This window comes from Carassius gibelio, chromosome B4 (genome assembly GCF_023724105.1).
Source record: "Carassius gibelio isolate Cgi1373 ecotype wild population from Czech Republic chromosome B4, carGib1.2-hapl.c, whole genome shotgun sequence".
NCBI lineage: Eukaryota > Metazoa > Chordata > Actinopteri > Cypriniformes > Cyprinidae > Carassius > Carassius gibelio.
The window spans coordinates 13,905,943-13,929,863 of NC_068399.1; the positions used below are offsets into that span (position 1 = coordinate 13,905,943).

Genomic DNA, 23,921 nt, shown 5'->3' on the forward strand with positions numbered 1-23,921 from the left:
GTCACATGCATCCATCCAACGCTAGATGGCGCACGTGTCCACCAATCTTTCGCTCTCATCAATTGCTGTAAATGTCACATCGTGAAGTTAATATGGATCCCTCCGCGGTGAATTATTCTCGAAACCATTAAAACTGTTCAGCTACTTCATGAAGACGGGACATATCTCATTATTCCACCCTCTTCATTTAGATCTTCTAATATGACTGCATATTTGTGTTCATTTTGTCATTTGATATCGTATTGTACATAAAGCAATGCTTTTTATGTTGTTTATTTGTATTTTGTCAGTGTTATGGAAACAGTGTTATTGTATTACATTCAAAAATGTATATGTATGTGTGTTTTCATAAAATATTTTTAATTATTTCTGTTTAATATAGCCGTTTAATATTTATTTTATTATACAATAATGTTCTTTTTTAAGTATTTATTTATTGATTACATTTTATTAAATGAAAAGTGTTAACATTTATATGTAATATTTTCCTGAAACAATTTAGGGCAAAAAAAAAAAAAAAGAAAAGAAAGAAAAGAAAGGAATATTTGCCCAGTGATATCAGCCTGTTTGTGTGTGATTTGGCGTAGCCCCGCCCTCAGGCCACTGCGCACGTCACAGAACGGTCCTGATCACGTAGTACACGTGCAGCACGCTGATTATGAATTCAAATAGAGAGGATTGTCGTAGATATCCTCTGTTCACTCTTCTGACAATTTATTTATGAATAAAGCGTGTAGTATGTATTTATGAAAGTCGCTTTGGATAAAAGCGTCTGCTAAATGACTAAATGTAAATGCAATGCAAATATAATATACACCTGCTTTACTTTTATTGTCTCGCCTTGGGATCTGTAGGTCAATGACCTGGTGTTTTTTGGACCCTATTAATGTTTTAACAGCATTTCAATTTATGAATTGATTTTTTTGTGAAAAGTAGTACGCCTACAATCTTCATTCATTGAAACCTCCAAGTGTTCGTGATTGAGCGCATGTCTGCAGTGGCAGCAGGCGCTGTGGTGTCGGATTTTCCTTCGGCAATTTCCGTTCGTGTTAACCACGCCCCTATTTCCCTTCGGGAGATTCCGCTGACCTTAATCCCGCCCCTAACAGTGCTCAGCGTTGTTTAGGGACATTAGGAAGATGGCGGCTGCCCCGCTCTACTGTGTCTGCCGGCAGCCCTATGATTTTAACCTGTTTATGATCGAATGTGACATTTGTAAAGACTGGTTCCACGGCAGGTAAGTAAATTATGGCCTCCTTAACAGATGTGGATCGGTTGATATGTACAGGCCACCTTGCCACGGGGGTATTTTGGCTCTAAATCAAGGCTGTCGTGAAAGTGCTGGTGACGCTCGATGGGGGTATTTAAATATGACGGTACGAGATCACGCTCGACTTGAATATGATTTAAGCGTTATTGATCGATTTCTGCCAAATGTTTCTGTGATAACTGTGTACAGGGAACTTTTAAGACAACCTGTCTCTCACAGTCCATTGGGTTTTTCTGCTTTCCTTTAGAAGTGAGCTGCCAAAATCCACATGGCTCATCTGTATGTGTGTTATGAAACTGACGTTAGACGTTTAAATCATCTGTCTGCTTGAGCTTGACGTGCTGAACTTAGAGAAAAATGATGTTTCTAATTTAAATTATGAGTTTTATGATTTATATGGTCATTAGTCCAAAGTTTTAATCTTTGTTTTGAGACTTGCCTCAACTGAGTGAGTTTCTTTACAAATATTGATCAAGGTAGTATAGTTTATTGAACTACAATTTTACATGTATATAGGTTCATATGTAAAAAAAAAAAAAAGTTGTTTTTTGACAGGTATGCATATGCTGTGTATGTATTTATGATAATCATGTCTGATTGTGCCAAAACAAATTATACAGTGTGTGTGTGTCAAGACAAGTTATGCAATATGAGCATTTTTAGTCCTTGGCAGAACAAGTATTTTTCTGATAAGCAGATACACAAACAAAACCATATCCACCTCGACATGCGAACATTTTTGACATATTGCCAAAGGTAGGTGCCTTTAAGCTTCAAGACCGAATCTTCTCTGTAAATGAGCCAAGGCTGAGCTTCCCTTCCTGTCTTGCGAAGTTGCCGGCAGTACAACAATGAGCGGTTCTGCGGGTGTTGAGAATTAAGTCTTGCATAACTTTGCGGAGCTGCCAGATTCCCCAAACCCTGTGAGAGTACGAGACGAAGACTGGCGCCTTTGCAGGCCAGAAGAAGAAGTGAAGGGAACGAGTGTGATTCCGCAGCGTCAGTGACGCACAAAACTGTTACCACATGCTCTGTGTGTCACTTCTCTCCGGATCGAAAAGACACAATCTTCCCCAAATCAGAGATGTGAAACTTCTCGGGTAGAGTTCGGACACCGGCAAGTGTGGCAGAATGAGGATGTCTGTCTGAACGCACGTGAGGTGAATGTCTGAACCTGTGAATCAATTACTTTAAAAGAGACTGTGAATCTAACCCTGAGGGCATCATGAGATTCTACGCTTCGTTCTCTTTAGAAGACGTGTCATCTGGAGAGATTTTTTTTTTAACGAGACCATAGCTCTTTGAGGGTTACAGGTGAGTTTAGGTGGCCATAGATCTGCTGATTGATGGAGCTGCAAGGTCAATACACAATCTGGAAAGAGCTCAGGTTGAGACCATCTTTTGTCCTTTTTCAGACTGAAAGAAAACCAATTCTGGGGATCCGAGTGTCATCAAAGTTTCAATTGGAAACTTCAAGAATGCATTGGTTTATTTATAGGCTTGGCGTTTCACCAATGGTCCACCTGAGCTTTGTCTTAAAATTAAACTCGCCTTGAAGTTAAAATGAAAATTCTCCCGAACCTACGAACTATTATGAACCAACATAACTTGGAACTTCTGGTGAAATAACAGATTTTAGTGACGTCTGCCGGACTTCTCCAGTCATTTAGCCTGATTTACACTCTTCCCCTTTCTTACAATCAACTTACAAACACTTCTAGTAAGAGTATTGGATGCATACTAGTGGGTGGATTCCCAAGTAAGAAAGGCTTAGGGGTCACACGGGGTCAGCAGATGCGTGCGTGTATACCCCATCTAAGTCTTTACTTTCCCAAATACAGACTTGTTTGGCTCCGAATTGCTCATAGTTGGGAATCCTTCTGCATTACACAAAGAATGGCTTGACACTGGCCTAAACTTGACTCTTTCTTGCTGTTTGCGGATCATTCTTAAAAATGTATCTGCCACAACAATATGCCTAACTTGAAAGTGTGCACTCTTGACAAGCCTGAGCTGTGGAGAGAAAGAGGGCAAGTAAAGGCAATGTTAAAATTCTTTCCCTCCTCTGGTCCCTGGGTCTGCGAGGATGTTTCGGTGTTCCACTCATTATGTCTCATTAAATCCTAAATGTGCTTCTGAGTCTCCACAAAAGCCTAGTGTGAGTCGCTTCCAGACCGGAGACGCCCTGAAGATTAGTGTTGACTTACCAGGGCCTGGTTTGTTGACCCCTGCCTGCTCTGTTGTGGGTTAATCCAATAAAACTGTCAGGTTTATTTGTTAAGGAATTATACAGACAATAAGTTAGAATTGTTTTTTTATTTTGTATTTGATTTTCCACTATTGCCACTGTCCAAGGTAGTAATGTGAGTAAGAACTCTGTTGTTCTACTCAAGTCCGAATCGTACTCCAGTTTTTATGAGTACACACTGTATTTTGGGCTTTAAACCACGGTTACAACTTTGTTTATTTTGGCCACTAGAGAAAATGAATCCGAGGGTTCCTGACTAACACTTTCTCTGTGCTTTTGCTCTCTGGTTGGTAGTTAATCAGTTACTCAGGTGACAGAAAGGCTGACTAAACTCCAGGCATGTGGCACACTGACCTGCTTCACATGCTGTTATGAAACTAAGGCAGGGAGATAAATGGAGCACTTGGTATATAATAAAAGCATTATGGGGAGAATGCAATCAGATGAAGATTGTTTAATGAGCCAGGCATATAATGTGAGTGAAGCTGGGTGAATGGAAAAGTGGAGAAGTAAAGATCTAGGTGTAGCTGTTCTTCACCACAACTAGGCAAAACACACAAAAATACTTTTCAATGAGGGATTTTGGGCTTATACCAAAAACATTTTGTTCTTGTGCAAAGTTCAAAGGGCTTTTCGATGGCTTTTATTATGACATTGTTGCGCCGTTCACATGGACCATTCTCATAAATGCTATTATTCTAACATGACTTTGAAGCATTATGGGATTGTGTGTTCAGTAGCGCATAGTAGGAGCCTTTTTGGCTGTATGGAACAAGTACAGCTTTTATATTTCCCTTAAGCTGATTGAATTGTGTTGGTTTTTATGTTGTCCAAACTGCTGAGAACTTCAGTCCATTCATCAACTGAGTGACAGGATCCGAGCGCCCTGTTGTCTCTCTCATTGTCTGGTTCACGAAGGAGAGAAGCGGAGGAGAAGAGTGGGTGTAGAGTCATTCATCCCTAAACCTTTCCTCCCCCATCTGCTCGTGTGTCATCGCTTGTCTGGCTGTGATACCCAGGTGACTTTATCGCAGCATGAGCTGGAGTCGTGGCACTGGTTCAAGCCATCTCATTTGGAGACTTGGATTTTATTCCAAGTGAATCATAGGGATAATAGACAAACATCCGATGAATTCTTCAGGCTTTGAATTGTTAATCTAATGGTTTTAGACCACAGTTGTACGATTCCACACTGTAATCTCTCTCGAACTTTACTGACAATATCAACCTTGGTAAATGTCGCCATCTGTCATAATGTCTGACAGATGGTCTTTTCTAATGACGGTCTATACACACCTGCGAGTATCAAACAATATGGTAAAAACATTCATTGGGAGGACTGTTGCCAACTGAATAGTGTTGATGGTATTGGCCTAAATATAAAGAAGATTAAGCCAAGTAACAGTTAGCACCAGCTAGACCTCGTCTGGTATGACAGCAGCTTTCTGCTTCCTGGTTTTACTGGTTTTTCTGGCTGTTTCCTGCAATAATGAGGAGATCAAAGCTGAGACAGCAGCACATTCAGTTCTCTGCCTGTGTTCAAAGGCTGTCTCTTTGAGGAGAATCACCTTTCTGCTCAAGTCCCCTGCTGATTTTAACAGCCCCATATAGCACAGTATCCACTCTTGATGTAAATTCTATTGTAATGGCGAGAAAGGAAGAGAGAGCCAAAGCGTTTACTGCAGCAATATTAGAAATCAAGGAAGACTCCATTTGGGGAACTGGAAGAGTTAAACTGCTCTTGTGATACATGGTTGCGGCAATATCCTGCAATCTACAGAACATGCGTCTATGTCCGGCTTCTTCATTACCAGCAAAGACCTTCGTACATCTTTAGAAAACACATTTTTTATATATATATATATATATATATATATATATATATATATATATATATATATATATATATATATATATATATATATAAAATCCAAGAGCTTTTTGACCTTCCATAGGAACTACCACGGGGTTGATTGACAGCCCTGCATTGGTATAGTTTCCACCCTCAGCGGTTGTACGTGATCCTCCATTATCTCCGCGTTGGAGCAGCTGTAACGTCAACAATGTCTCGCAAGCAATCCCAATGCTCTGTGTTTGATATAAGACTGAAAATAAGAGTCTTCATGTTCTCCCGACATCTGAGCTGCTTAAGAAGCTGTGGATAACTTACATTTTGCAAGGTAATGCACCTCAAAATCGACCTATTTGTTAGTACGGTGTGAGCTCTGTAACACTACGCGGTTTCGCTTCCCATATATACGGCTAAACACCGGTTCTCTCGCTCTGTTATGTTGCTTCTGCCGGCTGTTTATTCGCAGAGACGTATACGCGATGCCCTCTTCTGGAAACATGGTAGGAATATGCAGCTCATTTGCATTTAAAGCGATACACTCCAAAATCTCTCTCTCTTTTTTTTAGACACACCCCAAAAATAACATTTTCCAGCTGTTATAATAAATTATCTGTTGGATATTTTGGGCTGAAACTTCAAAAATACATTCTGTGGACACCCAAAAGCAATATTTAATGTAAAAAGGGGCATAATAGGTGCTCTTTTGTTACCTCAGTAGTTCATCTGTTATTTATTCATCTGTTAAGTAGAGCAAATATCACAGTAAGCGTCAGTAAACGTGTCTGTGTGAGTGTCAGCACTTTTCTGTGTTTTCCTGTGTGGCCCCAGTTGTTTGAGTAAATCTCTTGTCGCTGGACTGTCAAAACTCCGCTAGCTGATGTCACATGGTTGGCAGCGTGACTCTGGAATGTGTGTTTGTGTGGGTGGCTGAGCGTTATGTTTGTGGTTGCAGTTTGGCTTGTTTGGCGAGGTGCTTTGGCCTGCGGTTTGAGTGACATGGATGATGGTGGAAATCCCACAATTGTGATGCAACGCCCTGTTGATTGTATCATCACCCACCCACACAATGTTTGACGTACACAGTTGTAAACGATGTACAATTCTGTAGTGTTTTCTAAAACGATCAGATAGTAACACCATTGTCCCATGCAACATTCAGCTGTCTCTACATCATTGACATTTACTCAGAATAAAACCTCACTAGACCATTCATCGGGGTGACCCACTTTAGTATATAATAGAGTAATGTGGTGGTATCTGGTCATGCATTGATTTTGTTTATACTATGTTCATATGATGATATGTGTGGTTCTTTCTTCACATCTACTTCATTCAACTTTTGGATTGTACTATTGTGAATTTTATGTTTGTTTACCCTTGGGGTGTGCGATATACAGACATGATTAACCAGTGGAAACATATAATTTGCATGTTTTTATGCATTGCATTTAAAAAAAAATGATTCTAAGCTGTTTAAATGCACGGCAGCAAAAGGGAACTTATTTCGCTACATGCGCATGCATGTCAAGACGGTGCTCACAGAGCATTAGTACAAAGTATGTATCAGGTATTTTGCCACTTTATAGACCTCGAGTGGTTAAATGCCTGTCTTTGCATGTATCTTTGTAAACAAAGTGTGTAGGTCTTAAGTGAAAGCAAACAGCTGAGAAAGAAAACATGTATAATAATTTATTGGATCTGGCAGTATAATATTTCTGCTGTCTGTCATTCATGTTTAAGCAAACAACAAAAGCTCTTGACTAAATCACTTTTGTAACTGTAATAGGAAAAAATATACAGGCCATTTAAAGGGGTCATTGAATGCGACATGCACTTTTACAAGGTGTTTGAACTTAAATGCGTGTTGGCAGTGTGTGTACACAACCACCCTATAAGGATAAAGATCCACCTAGTGTTTATATATATATATATATATATATATATATATATATATATATATATATATATATATATATGAATGATTCTTGTCTTTGAGACGTCACACAGTCCAGGCCCTCCCACGATTGATGATTGACAGTAGCGTTTACCTTAGACCCGCCCTGAGTGAGCTGTCATCAGTCCTCCATTGTTTTGACTCTGGAGTTGATGTACACAATCTAATCGAAATAGCCTTTATCACTGCTGAGAACACAAAGGAATATTGTGTGCCTTAATTAGTCTGTTTAAGAAGCCACATCATCTCACATAAGTATTTATTTTAAACTCTCGACTGACATTATGTGATTTAAAAAAAAATTTTTTTTTATGTTTTTAAATGTGGTATTTTAATGTGCTGTCAAATGGAGCAGCATTTACTATACAGATAAAGATACGCAAACAGCTGTCATTATCACAAACAATTTAACATAGATTGTCAAAGAACTACGGCTCTGTGTAGTAAATGCTGCTTCACCTGAAAAGAGGTGATGGAGATTTACTGCTAATCACAGAACCGGCTCTGCTGTCAAAATGTGCATGGCGATTGCAATTAATTGCGTTCGATTAATCGTGCAGCCCTACAATGCATCCTCCGATCTACTTAAATGTGTTTCATGTTCATGCGAATCATTCGTGATCAGCCACATCTACAGAAGTGAGTATAAAGGCTCCGATATACTTCAAACTAAATCGAAGAATGAACTGATATGACGTCATTTCGAACAAATTCAAGCCTAAACAATGTTAGTTTTGAGTTTGTTTTGGAAATTCAAAACAGCTGATCAAAGCAAACATTCATTTTTTTTTTTTTTCTCTTCTCTCTGGTTCGTTTCTCATTCAACGGAGGTCAGGCAAGAGAGAACAGTATCTCTCTTAGACCATATCTAAAGCAATAACTATTGTGATCATTTTATATATATATATATATATATATATATATATATATACACACACACACAGGGTACGATTTGCCGGGGTGGATGCTTTATTTATTTTATTTTTTTTACAAAAAAAGCGACAAATCTAGTGGTTTTTTTTTGTTTGGTTTTTTTTTTTTTGGGCAATCATTATTTAGTCTCTGAGACTCTCTGGTGCTGCCGCACGAGTGTGAGGTCTCTCTTTCCCAACGCGAGCCTCTCTCTCTGCTTCTGCGGTGTTTAGCGAGCGCAGAGAGGAGCCGCACTTTCAGTAAAAAAAAAAAAAAACGATATTCTGTTGCTTCTAACTCTATTTTACAAGCAAGTATAACCGACATCAGTCACAGCACAACCACTGACTTTATCGTATGTGTATTTAATTTCATTAGTGCAGATTAATGTTTGAGAGCTGGTTATGTCGTGGACCGCGTTTCATTTTTTATAATATTCATTCCGTTGTCTGACAACAGAAACATTAAAATATAGTAATAAAAACAGTTTTATTGAGAATTTAATGAAATTTCTAAATTAAATTGCAGTATGTGAGCATAGGGAGGCAATACAATACGACGAACTTGCGTCATAAATATGCTAATTAGCGCATGACGTCATCTAGTTTATGTTTCCATGGTTTATATGAATTAAAATGTTTCAAAACACACACACACACACACACACACACATATATATATATATACACACACACATATATACCGTATTTTCACACTTTTTTTCATAGTTTGGCTGGTCCTGCGACTAATAGTAAGGTGCGACTTATTTATCAAAATTAATTTGACATTAACCGAGAGAAATGAACTAAAAGAAATGAACCAAGAGAAAACATTACCGTCTCCAGTCGCCAGAGGGCGCTCTATACTGCACAGTGCTCCTGTATTCTACACTGAGCAGCATAGAGCGCCCTCTCGCGGCTGGAGACAGTAATGTTTTCTCTTGGTTCTTGGGTCTAAATAAATGCGACTTATAGTCCAGTGCGACTTATGTTTTTTCCTCATCATGATGTATTTTTGGACTGATGCGACTTATACTCAGGTGCGACTTATAGTCCGAAAAATCTATATATATATATATATATATATATATATATATATATATATATATATATATATATATATATATATATATAGTGAAATACTGATATTGTGATCTCAGAATTTGGTCATATCACCCAACCCTAACTTGACACTATATATATTTTTGTTTTATTGTTGTATTAGTGTATGAATTGATGTTTAGTGATATGTTCTGATCCAAAGAAAAGTAAATTATGTGGCTAAAAGGATGTTGGCTAACCTCAAATTGACATTTTTAAGAATTAGATTAGTCTGTGTTCTTTGCTAGTAGGTACTGCAGAATTGTATTAGGGTACTTATTCTCTGTTTTTGTGTGTGTGTGTTTTAGTTGTGTTCAGGTAGTGGAGCACCATGCTGCTGATATCGATGTTTATCACTGTCCCAACTGTGAGCCCATCCATGGACCCTACATGAGTAAGTGTGTGCATCTACAAGCGTTTCTAAATAGCTTTTGTTGTGTTCCAGGATCAGTCATTTGAATGTTTCCTTCTCTTCCGCAGTGAAAAAGCGCAACAACTGGCACAGGCATGACTACACTGAGCCAAATGATGGCACACGTCCCGTTCAGGCAGGAACTGCTGTGTTTGTACAGCAACTCCAGGCCAGGAGCTTTGCCAGGTACATGCACCTCTGGATAAACACCTGATTAGACCTTGAACTTTCCTACTTTGACTTCTAATGTGTTTTTAGGATATAATCACAGTCCCTTAGTTACATCTAGTTATGGCTTTGGAATTTGCACCTACCTGATAAGACTTAAACTTACAATGATTTCTGTGCGTCTTGGCGGTTTCAAAGTGGCCATGAGATTCTGGTGCCAATGCAGGGGAGCCAGGTGACCCAGCGCTACCTGGAGAGGGAGGGCTTCCATTACCCCATAGTGGTCCATGACCTGGATGGACTGGGGCTTAAACTGCCCCCTCCCTCGTTCTCTGCCAGCGATGTGGAGCATTACGTGGGTAAGAGTGTGCACACTGCTTTTACTGTCTGTCAGATAACAGATTGAGAGAGTGTCTGACAAGTGGAGCACTAGAGCAAAAGAGAGACAATTAGATCAATAACACATTTGGACTCCTACCCCATGTGTGTTTATGTGTATTACTTATATATGCATGCATGCACACACACACGTATACACACCTGGTATTATATGCGCAAGTATATATTTCAAATAAATGCTGTTCTTTTACTGTTCTATTGAGCTTTCTATTTGTCAAAGATGTTAATTTAATAAGTAAATCTATGCATTTGCACATAATAAAATGCTTATTATATTATATTGACTACTTAGTTTTTTCCATCATGATTTAAATCTGTGATTTTCATAGCCTGAGTGAAGCTTAAAATAAAATCCATCCGTATAAAGGAAAATAAATTTAAGGCATGGTAAAGTTTCTGAGGTGTAGATGAAGATACACCCTTTTACTCAAACACATTGGACTGGAAAGCATTAGATTACCGAGTGGCATTGTGATTGTGTTTATCCGTCCGTGCTGGTAGTGAATTGGTTTAGACCCAACTCCTGACTGTACAGCTGTGGAGGTTATCTTCTCTCTCCTCTACATTAGGTCTTAAACATTTCATCTCCAGTTACAACGGTGTTGTACAGCACAGTCAGTCTGAGCTCAGATTCCCAACAGAGCTGTTTCATCTCAACGCTTATGTTACATGGCTCCCTCTTTCACACACCGCTGATCTTTAAGATGGAAGTGTTTTAATAGTAACAGGTGTTGAGGGAAAGAGGGGTGGGTGTGTGTGTGTGTGAGAGAGAGAGAAAGAAAGAGAGAGACTGAAAGCGAGGGGGGAGCGGGCCACTCATCAGATCATGTTACCCAGCCAGTTGGGCACAGACAAAAGACCCCTAACCTTTTCTGTCTGTCGTTTCCTCCATTTATTTTCCCCCTACACCTGCTTTTCTTTTCTTAGAAAAGATAAAAACACTATAAGTAACACTCATCCTTCCATATATGGCCAAATTTAGAGAAGCATATTTATGTGTGTGTGTGTGTGTGTGGTCAGACTTTCAGACTTTAACCAGTTGTGTGCCACATTACTTATCAGAACAATTTTAAACAGAAGTCAAAGGTATGTTTACCTTAAATTTCTGTCACTATCATGTCGTTCCAAATCTGGAATATTCTGTGGAGCATAAAAGAAGGTTTTGGGGAGTGTTTTAGGAAGCTGCTCTTTTATATTGAACGAAAGTTAATGGGGACTGGAACTGTCTTAAATTTCAGTCTGTTGACTGTTGTTAGATTTGACTTTTTTTTGTCATTTTTTTTAAAGCTCATTTTCTGTAATTGAAATGTAATAATAAAGCTAAAATAAACTAAAATATTGGATGAAAAACTGAACTTCAGTGAAAATTAGAAATGCTGCCTTGGAATTAAATTTGAAATACTAAAACTTTAAATAAAAAGTTAAAGCTAATAGAAATTATAAACTAATTAAAATGACAAAAGCACATAAAATTACTAAAACATACTGAATTTGAAATATTAAAATCTAAGCCACTTCAAATTATTTATATATATATATATATATATATATATATATATATATATATATATATATATATAAAATATACTTTAATAGTATAATAATAGTATTTATATAGTTTAATAGTATTTAATATTATAAAATAGTATTATAAAATACTAAAAACACTGATCCGTTCACTTATAATAATAAAATAATGTTAGATAAATAAATGATGACTCTTTTTGAGGTGGACTTTAAATGCCTTGCCTTTTAAAATGTTGTCTACAGAATTTTAATTTAATATCACTGGAAATAAATGATGACAATAACATTTTTAGATTAGATTCAAAAACAGTGCAGAGTTTTGCAGTTATGTCCGGTTCCCAAATTTGGCCTTGAGTCTTTCTCATTTGTGTTTGTGGGACTGTTCGTCCAGCTGTTCCCTGTCATCAGACTCTGGCCAGCTGTGTGTGTGTGTGTGTGTGTTGAGGGATTGCAGTCACTTCACCGGCAGCTGTCCAGCGCTGTTTCCGGTCCTCAGCTGTCATTCATGATTTGCGGCCCTGCAGCTGTGTCTCTCCAAAGCCTCGTTACAGACCTTGTGTTTATGAAACCGACATAACAGAGAATTATAGATGAGAAGATCCGTCCTGTAAACACACACCCAATTTAAAAATATCCCACTTTCTTTTTCCAGGTGCAAATAAAGTCATTGACGTGATTGATGTGGCAAGGCAGGCAGACAGCAAGCTCAAGCTGGGAGAGTTTGTGAAATATTACTACCAGCCAGAACGACCAAAAGTGTTGAATCTCATCAGCCTGGAGTTCTCCGATACAAGGTTTGTCTGTGTGGGAAACCTTTTATTACTGGTTAATACTGCAGAGTGATCGGACTTAATTTGATTTGTGTGTTTCTGATCCGTTTTAGGATGGGCGATTTGGTGGAGGTTCCTGAAATTGTGCAGAAGATGTCCTGGGTGGAGAACTACTGGCCCGAGGACTCGTTCTTCCCCAAACCATTTGTGCAGAAGTATTGCCTCATAGGGATGAAAAACAGTTACACGGACTTCCACATCGATTTTGGAGGAACTTCAGTGTGGTATCACGTTCTCTGGGTAAGATCCGAGGCCTGTTTGATGACGTGAATCTGTTTTATGAAGTGTACTTTTGTATATCGCCATCCAGTCATGTGGTGTTACTGTTATGTCAGTGATAAGCGCTGATAAGGCTGCTTTTGTTCGTGTTTTTTTTTTTTTTTGCAGGGAGAAAAGATTTTCTACTTGATCAAGCCGACTAAGGCTAACCTTGCACTATATGAGTCCTGGAGCTCATCACCCAATCAGAGCGAAGTATTCTTCGGGGATAAAGTCGACAAGTGTTACAAATGTGTGGTGAAGCAGGGCACTACCATCTTCCTCCCCCCTGGTGAGGACACCGAATCGGCCGAACTTCTTTATCGTCTTTAGAGTCCATTTTAAAGATCATCCCCAGTTTTTTAATTATTTCTGAAAGGTTCGAATTAAAATATAAAATAAATATTCATAAAAAAATGTGTCATGTCAAAAAGGCCAGGGTTCTACAGCTGTCTTTATCAAAGAAACAACCATCTTTAAAATAATGAAGGTCTTAAAGAAAACCTCAGCTGGTTGCCATTATCTTATAATATTATCATAAATCATGTGGTGCAACCAACATCTAGAAACAAGATTATATCATAAAGTCTCTCATGACTGTGTGTCAAGGTCAGTAAGTCTCTTAAAATATCTAAACATTTTTGTCAAGAAAAGCAGAGTTCAGGTTGTAAAATGTCATGTGGTGTGACTTCCCAAAAAGCAATGATATTTATAATAATTCATGATATTTGTTATGTCATTAAACATTAAAACATACATTTATAAACCTTTTTTGAAATGGATTATTAAGATTTGGTTACTCGCATGCTCGAGGCGTAAGGGGAAAAAATGGTATTACTTTTTATTTGATGGTTACGCCACATGACATTTTTAGTGTCAATAAATTCTGTAAATATATCTCAAGACCATTTGAAATCAACAGGAATACAAGGAGTACATTGCCTCGAGAAGTAGTTTTTTTTGTTTTGTTTCTCTTATTTGTCATTGACCTCAATAACAGCCCACCTTGTGTGTCCGTGATTGATCCCACGACACAAAATAGGAAGTGTGCTTTCGTGGAAACACACGTACACTGTACGGCAAGGTGAACATAATCTCAGGCCGTTTCCTAGAGCTCCTGCCAGGAAAATGTGGATCGGTGTCCAACACCGTTGACCCTTGTTATAGTGTTGGGCAACGTTCCTCACGGAGCAACGTGGAAAACATAATAAAAACACTCAGAAGGGGCTGTGATGCAGTTATCATGCGTCTCACCGAATGGAAGGAATGTAGAAGGAAAAGTATACGGGTGTTATTTTAATCACCCGTCAGAAGCGGCATGCATTTAAAGTGCTGTAAATGGTCTTTTTAGCGCTGCAGAGGTAGTAGACGCAGGGATTCATTATCACAGCGTGTGTGTTTGTGGTGTGTGAAAGTGAGCGTCTGGGTTCCCCCCTCGAGCAGAACGTCACACATGACGAAGCAGAAATCCCCCTGTTGTGTAGCATCATGTCTGCACGCGGTGGCCAATACACATGCAGTCAGACGGAGAGATAACGCTGATGTTTCAGTCAGTGTGGGTGTGCGGTGACTCTGTGTTTGGCTTTTCGCTGATGTGTATTTGTATGTCTTTGTATACACTCTGGTTTCTGCTGTGAAGTGTGTGTGTGTGTGTGTGTGTACACTGTGTTTTGCTGATGTCTGTGAATGTCAAGGCTGAACAGTGTTGGAAAGGTTACTTTGGAAATGTTACAGATTACAAGTTAACTTATTTAAATTATAGTGTAAGTGTAGTGTAACTATTATTAAACTTACATTTTTGATCACTTTTCTAAATTCCTAATTAATCAACTTGTACACAGGTTGTAGTCTAAAGCTTTCAGCCGCAGTGTGGATTGATGTAATTGATAGACATGGTGTTGTGCAACTTCATACAAGAGAACCAGTCAAAAGCATCAGAGTAGCAGCGCTTTACTAAACGGCCTTAAAATAGCAGGTGGCAAAGTGCTCATTAAAAACAGGCAAAGCCACAAATGAATATTATTCAACAAATTCTAACTTTTTACAGAAAATATTAAGATGCAACCCCCTTTGAAATCATTAGTGTTTTCATAACTAATTTAATTACACAACGGAATACAGTTATGTTTATTTAGGATTTAAATTTGTGATTAACTTATGATTAGTCTCTGAAGCATCAGTTATTTGTTCCCTATGAGTGATATTTGTATTGTATTGTAAGTAATGTTGTGTTTTTTATTATTTGATTTTTTTTTTTTTATATATTTAACCCATTCTGGATAAAATAAAACAAATTAATTACAATTTTAAATAAAAATATTACATTTAAAATAGTGCTTTCAAACGATTAATTGCAATTAATCGCATCCAAAATAAACGTTTTTGTTTACAGAATATATGTTTACAGAATATGTGTGTTTTATATATATATATGTATACATACATATAAAACACACATACAGCATATATTTTGAAAATATTTACTTGTGTACATTCACAAATTATATCATATACATATAGTTAGTATATAAACAAACGTGTTTTTCTTAAATATATGCGTGTGTGTATGTATATTTTATATATATATATATATATATATATATATATATATATATATATATATATATTTCAAAAAGTTTTATTTAGATTTTTATTAAATAAGATTTGAAAGGTTTGTATTAAATCTTTTAATATTTTAGTTGTATATTTTTTTACTTCTATATTTAAGTGAAAATGTGAAAATGAACTAGGTCTGCTCAACAAAGGCCTGGATGTTGATCTCTGTTGCCCTCTACAGGTTGGATCCATGCGGTGCTCACTTCTCAGGACTCCATGGCCTTTGGTGGGAACTTCTTGCATAACTTAAACATAGGCATGCAGCTCAGGTAAAACCCCGAATTAATTTTTCAATATATATCCTTTTGCTTGATCTTCTCTAGATTGTTGCTGTCACTATAGTTAAATTCAGATTTCTAAACGTATTCCTGCTGTAATTGAACTACCTCCCCATCCACATTTCAGGTGTTATGAGATGGAACGCAGACTGAAGACTCCAGATCTCTTTAAGTTCCCGTACTTTGAGGCCATCTGCTGGTATGTGGCCAAAAACCTTCTGGAGACCCTTAAAGGTGAGTGAGATGGGACTACTCATGCAGTTCTTTAGTCCAGGGCAGGATTTTCAGTAATTCAGTGGTCCGTTGTAAATTATTCCTTGCATACATGTAGTTGTAGATAAAGCATCGTGATCAAAGGAAGATTCCGAGTGAAACATGTTTGTGTTTCAGAGCTGCGGGAGGATAAATGTCAACCTCAGGGTTATCTAGTGGACGGAGTGAAAGCTTTAATCTCATCACTGAAGACATGGCTGAGGCGGGAGGTGAGAGGATATCCGCTTTTACCATTACATTGTGTTTATGGGAAGACTCCTGTGGCTGTTGTACATGCTCATTTTCATGGTGTTTCCTCTGCAGTTGACTCAACCCAACAGTGAGGTTCCAGACCATATCAGGCCAAGCCGGCTCATTAAAGCTCTGACCCAGGAGATCCGCTTCCTGGAGGTAAGACCAGCCGGAAAAAGTGGAGCAGTTTTGAAGAGACTGAGTAACGCTCAGGTTTTAAGGCATATGTTGCTTTTTATTTCTATATTGACTTTGCAATTTCATAGGAACAGTTCATATGCCACTATTGTCCATGCTTAAAAAAAATTATTTAATTTTATTAGAATTATATTACATTTTACATAGATTAGATTGGTCATTCTTAAAGGGACAGTTCACCCAAAATTGAAAATTCTGTCATTAATTACTCACCCTCATGTCGTTTCACACTCATAAGATATTCGTTTATATATTCGGATCTTATATTAAGATAATTTTGAGGAAATCCGAGAGCTTTCTGACCCATCGACCGCAATGCACCTGACACATTCAAGGACCAGACATGTAATAAAGACATCATTAAAATAATCCATGTGACATCGTGGATAAGACTGACAGAAGAAAAGAAGTTGTTAAATAAAGCCGGTATTGTTGTTATCTGTATGCACAAAAAATATTTCTTGTGGCTTTATAAAATTACAGTTGAGCCACTGATGTCACATGGACTATTTTAATGATGTCTTTACTACCTTTCTGGGCCATGAACTTGTCTGTTGTGTTGCTGTCTATGGGAGGGTCAGAAAACTCTCAGATTTCATCAAAAATATCTTAATTTGTGTTTCGAAGATGAACGAAGGTCTTAAGGGTTTTGTAATGAGGGTGAATAATTAATGACAGAATTTAAATTTTGGGGTGAACTATCCCTTTAATGTTTTTATAAAATTGTATGCAAATGTTATTTTAGTATAAAGTAAATGTATTATATAATTATTAAATAAGTTATTTGAAATGTTTTTTCTTTAGTTGGCAAATTATATTAGAATTAATTTATTTTAAATAAAACGTCAAATATATTTAATCTTAATCCTTAAAAAACTCTTTTTTTTCCTTACTTTGTTTGCCCATTAATTTCATGGCTGATCAAGTTACATTGATTTGCTGTGTTTTCTTCAACAGGGTGAATCAAATAAAGCTGGAAAATCTCAGGGAAGTGCTGAGTGCTCTTCATCACGCTCATCACTGGAGAAGGGATATCAGGCACATCGGGCCGCTCGGTGGATACGAGACCACCGTCATCGACACCACCTTCATCATCATCATCATCACAGCCGCAAGCTGCCCTCTAACTTGGATGTCCTGGAGCTTCACACGCTGGAGGTTTTAAAGAGACTGGAGGTCGGGCCTCCTGAGGTGGTGAGTGGTTTTATTTTTTTAATGCACTGTAGCATTAAGCTCAAATGTCATTAGCCTTTATCATTCCTTATCATATGACTGTAATGCAATGCTATCAACCAGTTGCAGAGGACATTTTCACCTTGGTATAGGATATGTTCACCGCTTTAGCTGCATGCAATTATTACTCGTTTCCAGTAAAAACACCTCTCTTCTCTTGTAACAGGACCCAGCCTTCAGCTCCAAAGTGAACGGCAAGTTCAAGAAAGTGTCTGCAGTAGCTGTTGAGGGCGCTCATGACAACGCCCTGCGCCTGGTGCTGTGTAATGGCAAAATTATGCGGTGAGGGTCCTTAATTGAGAAATCATTGAATTGTTGCATGTCATTGTTTTCTTGTACATGTAAATGTTTAACGTGTAGACATCTATATTATGGAACTTTTTATATACAGTGTGGAATTCAGTAGTATTAATAGTATAATTTCACTGGTATTGGTATATTGACTACTAAAACTTTGGTACCTCATAATTCTCGATGTGATATAGTTTGATTAATACTACTTTCTATAGACTAGATCTATCTGTCTGTCTATTATATTATTTATAAATAATGATTCTTGAGCAATAAATCAGAATATTAGAAGGATTTTTAAAGGATCATGTGACACTGAAGGCATGATGCAGAAACTAAATAAACTACATTTTTAAATGCACATTAAATTAGAAAAATTATTTTAAGTTGTATTACAACATTACAGTTTTTATATACTTTGATTCTTGGTGAGCATAATAGACTTCTTTTAAAAAGTTAATAATAGTAATGATGATGGAAATAATAATCATCATCGTCATAATCTTACCAACCCCAAACATTTGTTTATTGTAATATAGTAATGAAATGAATAAATGAATGTTATATTTTGAAGGCTTTTTCTCTTCTGAACATCAGTTGTTCTTCCTCACAGGGAGAGGTTTCCTGTCAGTAATGTGGCAGCCAAAGTCACTGCAGTGGAAATGTTGCAGTACCATCAACACGGGATCAAACTGGAAAGGATGTCGACGTGCCAACAAGAAAAAGGGACAAAAGAAAAGCGAGAGGATGAATTAAGACTACACTGCACTATCAAGAAACCAGTCAATCACAGTGAGCAGCTAACAGAATACTGAAGCCAGACACAAGCATCATATTACCAGTGATTGATTATAATGTAACAGGAAATGTGTTTGACTCTCATTTCTCAGGCCTAGCTGTGCAGACAGAGCTCAGGACAGAGTCGCCACATATCACGTCTTCAGACAGTGATTCGGAGTCCGAAGCTGAAGATTCGGCTGAGGTACTGATGATGTCCTTCCCAGGAGCGAACCACCTCCTTTCACTTGATCTTAATGCTCTCTATCCCACTTTCTTGAAACAGAAACGCTCCGAGTCGGAGAGCTCTGAGGAAGAGGATGGAGGAAGCACGAGAGACTCAGGGAGTTTTGTGGAGCATCTGAGCGGCCTGCAGCGCGGCCACCATAATCAAGCGCTTAAACGGTACGGCCGTCCTGAGAAACTTAGCACAGTTACGTCCTTCTTCTCTTTTTGTTTGGGCTAAAATTGAAAACTTGTTTCCCACAGAGAACGTCCTACCTCACCGAGCACGGATGATGCCATTCAGGGCATGCTGTCGATGGCGGGGCTGCTGTGTCAGCGGGCGTCAGCAGGGGGCGATATGTTACAGCAGCAGCAGCACTGGTGGTCCAGTCAGGGGAACAGTAACAGCAGCAGCAGCAGCAGCAGCAGTGACGCCTGGGACAGCAGTGAACCCTGCTCCGCAGCCCGCAGCCCCGAGGGAGAGGACGGGAGTCTCGGAGAAGAGGATTCATATAGAGAGAGCTCACTTTCTCCTCCCCTCCACCCCTCCAAAAGACACGCCCCCAACCCCACACCCATCAGCAACCAGGCCACTAAAGGTGAGCAGAACAACCCTCATTACCATTTCTTAGAAAGAAAAACAGTCAATCATAGAAACAATAATAGTATTTGTGTTGTTGTTTCTTACAAACCTTTTATTTGCCAAACTTCATTTTTAAAGGATTTTTAATATTATTTATGTGACATTTACCAATAAAACAGTTTTGGGAGTTCACACAATCATTCCAAAAATGTGGATTTGGGGGATTTTCACGGGCGATTCAAAGTTTACGTCAATTTGATGCTTTGCTAGCAATATATATTCTCAACATATGCAAATTTCTGACTCTGAGAAACAATGGCTTTATCAGTATTGTTTGCAACACGCTTGTATTGACTCTGTTTTTGTGGTTTTATTGCAGGAAAGCGTCCTAAGAAAGGACAGGCGACGGCTAAACAGAGGTTTGGGAAGATGTTAAAAATGAACCACCATAAAGGCTTATTCCTGTAGCATGACGGAGGAGAGAATCAACACCGCTGCTTTTCTTTATACGCTGGGATTATTATCACACACAGTTCTCTTACTCACTGTGCACGTTTAGGTGACAGGGTATGTTTAACAGCTCACTTTTATTTCACCAATCACACATAATACGACACATTATCCATCAGCACAGGGAAACCGCTTTACTTCAACATTAACAGTTTCAAGAGGAAGCACAGAAACGGATAGTCGGAGGTCCTCTCCCCCACCCTACCTCTTATCACATCTGTAGCATGAGTGTCCAGGCCCTCTACAGCCCTGACACTGGTCTTCGGATTCCCCTCAAGTCATTCTCAATCTGCCTATTTCTCTCTCCTTTGATCGTCTCAGGCTGATGTATGAGCTTTTGAAATGGTGCTGGACGTTTAGAAGTCCTTCTCCAGTTCCCCTCTGCCCCTTTAAGCAATAATTGTACAGCATTGAGTGTTGAATTGACGATTTAGTGGGCCGCACTTTTAGGATGCGCAGGAAGTCCTCTCAAAGTGGAAAGTATTGTACAACCATCAAAAGAAATCCAAAAAAGTGGCAAAGATATAACATGATTCGACTGTTTATACTACATTAATTCTCCGGTGGACTTAAATAGGCGATTTAAAGGAATATTCTGAGGTTCTTTTTGTATACTGTTCAAGTTCTGCTGAGGAAAATACATTGGAGTTGTACCTTGTTTTGTAAAAACAAAACGTTTAATTTAGAAAGCATTTTTTACTTATCTTCCGAAAGCTAGTGAAATGTTGCGTTTACACTGGAAAAGAAATGGATGAAAATGCGTTGCCACACGTTACTTTGCCTTTGTCTAGTGGCCACAGAGAGGTACTGCATCCTGAAGCGCCGCGTCTGAAATACTGTTTGTGATGTAGTTTGCGAGGACAAAATATGCTCATGATCTTTCGCTCATTCTGCATAATTTATGTTCTATTTTGTTAGCTTTGACTTTTTTGGTTGACTGGGTAACTTATTTATTAATTTCAAAGATATAAGGATTTATATTGCATTGAGTTTCCTGTTTTTTTTTTTTTCCTTTTGCATTGAATAGTTTTGTAAATAGGAGTCTAATTTTGAATGTTGCCGATTCCGGAGGAATGAGCTTTTGTTTAGCTTCATGGATTTTGTCGTTAACACATTTAATGCTACTTAAAAGAAATCTGAATGACTTTTCCTGTTCAGTTTACCTCTGAAACGTTTTAGTTTGTTTGAATCATGTCGCTTTATGTTGACTTTCTGACCTGTTGAAGCGGGACAAAAGAATTTCATCGGGAACAACAAAGTGGTGCTCGCGTGTGAATTTCTTAGAGAGGCTATGAAACGTTTTCTCAGGGAACATCGTACAGGTGACATCTTTGAATTCATCACCAGCACTGGCATACAGTCTCGTTTTATACTCATTTCCACAAGTTTGCCAACAAATGTATATATATTCCCAATACTTTTACTTTATTCTTGTTTTTGTTTTATTTTGTCTGGTGGATGTAAATCCCAGATTCAGAACAAAATTGTGTCCCGCTGTGAAGTGTATATTGTCACGGGAGGAGCACAAGACAGACACAGTGGGCGTGGCGTCAGGCCTCGGAGAGGCTTTTATTAACAGAAATCATAAAACAAAGGGAATAAAAGTGGCCAAAGGGGGAAAGTGTCCAAAATAACAGGGAATCTGGTGTCCTCGTTGTGCTGCGGGGTTCGTGTGGGTCGGGCAGTGTTCATGGAGGAAGGGTCCAGGTAAGGGGCGGAGTCCGGCGGCCGCACGCGCTCCCCTCCTTGGTCCGGGGCGCGAGGGGCGGCGGCTTCCTCTAGCGGCCGCATCTCTCTCGTCGGCCGCGGCGCTGGTAGGGGATGGACGGCCCGGCATCCTGGCCCGTCGGCCGTGTAAACGGGTGCGGTTCTCCTCCGGATCGCGGGTCCGGCTGCTCACGTCTCTTGTGGCGCGGGAGTCCCTCAACGCACCCTTCCTGGACCCACGAGGACACCAGTGTGCATGCACGGGGAAGAGACCGGTCTCCCGAGGAGAGGCGCGTTGGGCTTTTAAACAGCGGCGGGGATGAGGCTCCATTCACATCAGGTGTGCCCCATCACACGCCGCCAGCCCTGACTCGTCCAGCGCCCCTCCTCTCACACACCCACTCCAGTCGGGAGCCTGGTGAAGGGCGGCGATTTAGGACGGGGTGCCGGTGACAATCAGGGAGGAGGCAGCTGACTCGTCACATTCCCCCTCCCAAGCGACATCCCCGTCCCCAGAGCGCCACCCACACGGGAGTGCTACCATCCTCAACCAGACTCCAAACGGTCGGAGTGGGCGGGGATTCCTCTCCGGGCGGTCCTCCCTCTCGCAGCGCACCAGAACAGGGACAGAGAAACCGGGTTTTAGTGACAGCCTCAACCAACCAAAGGGTAAAATGACAATGGAAAAGTCACTTACCCCTTGTGTGGCTGGGAGGCTGTCCCCAGTTTTCCTCCGTCCCAGTCTGGGTTCTCACGAACGTTTGCAAGCGAGAGGGAGTGACGTCACCAGACGTTTCCCAACTGCGCTGTCTAGGCTCCGCCTGCCCGCATTCTCCACCAGTGTCACGGGAGGAGCACAAGACAGACACAGTGGGCGTGGCGTCAGGCCTCGGAGAGGCTTTTATTAACAGAAATCATAAAACAAAGGGAATAAAAGTGGCCAAAGGGGGAAAGTGTCCAAAATAACAGGGAATCTGGTGTCCTCGTTGTGCTGCGGGGTTCGTGTGGGTCGGGCAGTGTTCATGGAGGAAGGGTCCAGGTAAGGGGCGGAGTCCGGCGGCCGCACGCGCTCCCCTCCTTGGTCCGGGGCGCGAGGGGCGGCGGCTTCCTCTAGCGGCCGCATCTCTCTCGTCGGCCGCGGCGCTGGTAGGGGATGGACGGCCCGGCATCCTGGCCCGTCGGCCGTGTAAACGGGTGCGGTTCTCCTCCGGATCGCGGGTCCGGCTGCTCACGTCTCTTGTGGCGCGGGAGTCCCTCAACGCACCCTTCCTGGACCCACGAGGACACCAGTGTGCATGCACGGGGAAGAGACCGGTCTCCCGAGGAGAGGCGCGTTGGGCTTTTAAACAGCGGCGGGGATGAGGCTCCATTCACATCAGGTGTGCCCCATCACACGCCGCCAGCCCTGACTCGTCCAGCGCCCCTCCTCTCACACACCCACTCCAGTCGGGAGCCTGGTGAAGGGCGGCGATTTAGGACGGGGTGCCGGTGACAATCAGGGAGGAGGCAGCTGACTCGTCACATTATATTACAGAAATATTCTTGAGTTTGTTGGACTTTGTGCATGGAGCGGCACCAACAGATTATGATCAGCTATCCTCGACTGTTGTGGAAGAGGTCTGTTGGTTTAAAAAGCAAATGCACTATTTTGGATAAATAGGCTCAGGCTTTGTTACCGTTTTGAGTTTTGGTCTTGCGCATGTGTTTTATGAAAAAAAAAAAAAGTTTCTCTGTTTTTGTTCACTAACCTTTGATATAGACAAGCACCCTTACATCTTTCTCCTTCATATTTGATCAGTGGAGCTGGTTTTCAGACAGGTTTCCTTTGCTCTGACGCATTCATTGTACAGTATTTATTAATCTCTAGCATTCATTTCCCTTTTCATCTGTGGTATAGACTCAATGTCGCTGTGTTTTAAGATGCTGTGTTCTGTTTCCCAGAGTTCTCGATGAAAGTTTTGGATGTGATGGAATTTCTCCAATGCAATTTATTTAATTTTGTAGATCACACTGTCCCCTCGACTCCCCCCTTTACCAAATGTTAAGTGATAAAACACTGTTCTGACAAA

General features: G+C 39.9%; 1 protein-coding gene across 2 annotated transcripts; it reads left to right on the plus strand.

Annotated features, from left to right (window-relative positions):
- Window positions 1–1,092: 1,092 nt before the first annotated feature.
- Window positions 1,093–23,921, plus strand: LOC127956345 (lysine-specific demethylase 7A). 2 transcript variants are annotated; one of them, XM_052554186.1, is made up of 18 exons: window positions 1,093–1,237; window positions 9,645–9,730; window positions 9,817–9,934; window positions 10,115–10,275; window positions 12,495–12,636; window positions 12,726–12,912; window positions 13,060–13,222; window positions 15,728–15,815; window positions 15,952–16,058; window positions 16,215–16,306; window positions 16,401–16,487; window positions 17,484–17,720; window positions 17,926–18,041; window positions 18,664–18,842; window positions 18,941–19,032; window positions 19,114–19,232; window positions 19,317–19,651; window positions 20,015–23,921. In XM_052554186.1, exons 1-18 carry the CDS (start codon window positions 1,140–1,142, stop codon window positions 20,101–20,103), a joined length of 2,496 nt encoding a protein of 831 aa, XP_052410146.1. In that variant the 5' UTR covers window positions 1,093–1,139; the 3' UTR covers window positions 20,104–23,921. The 2 variants fall into 2 exon arrangements, with proteins under 2 accessions (XP_052410146.1, XP_052410147.1); XM_052554187.1 differs by lacking the exon at window positions 1,093–1,237 and adding an exon at window positions 5,496–5,698.

Bases quoted from the DNA above. Each gene is read 5' to 3' on its own strand.
- LOC127956345 (XM_052554186.1), top strand. From the start codon at position 1,140: ATGGCGGCTGCCCCGCTCTACTGTGTCTGCCGGCAGCCCTATGATTTT. The intron at 12,913-13,059 runs GTAAGATCCGAG...TTTTTTTTGCAG, and splicing joins TGTGGTATCACGTTCTCTGG to GGAGAAAAGATTTTCTACTT. The intron at 18,042-18,663 runs GTGAGGGTCCTT...TCTTCCTCACAG, and splicing joins TGTAATGGCAAAATTATGCG to GGAGAGGTTTCCTGTCAGTA.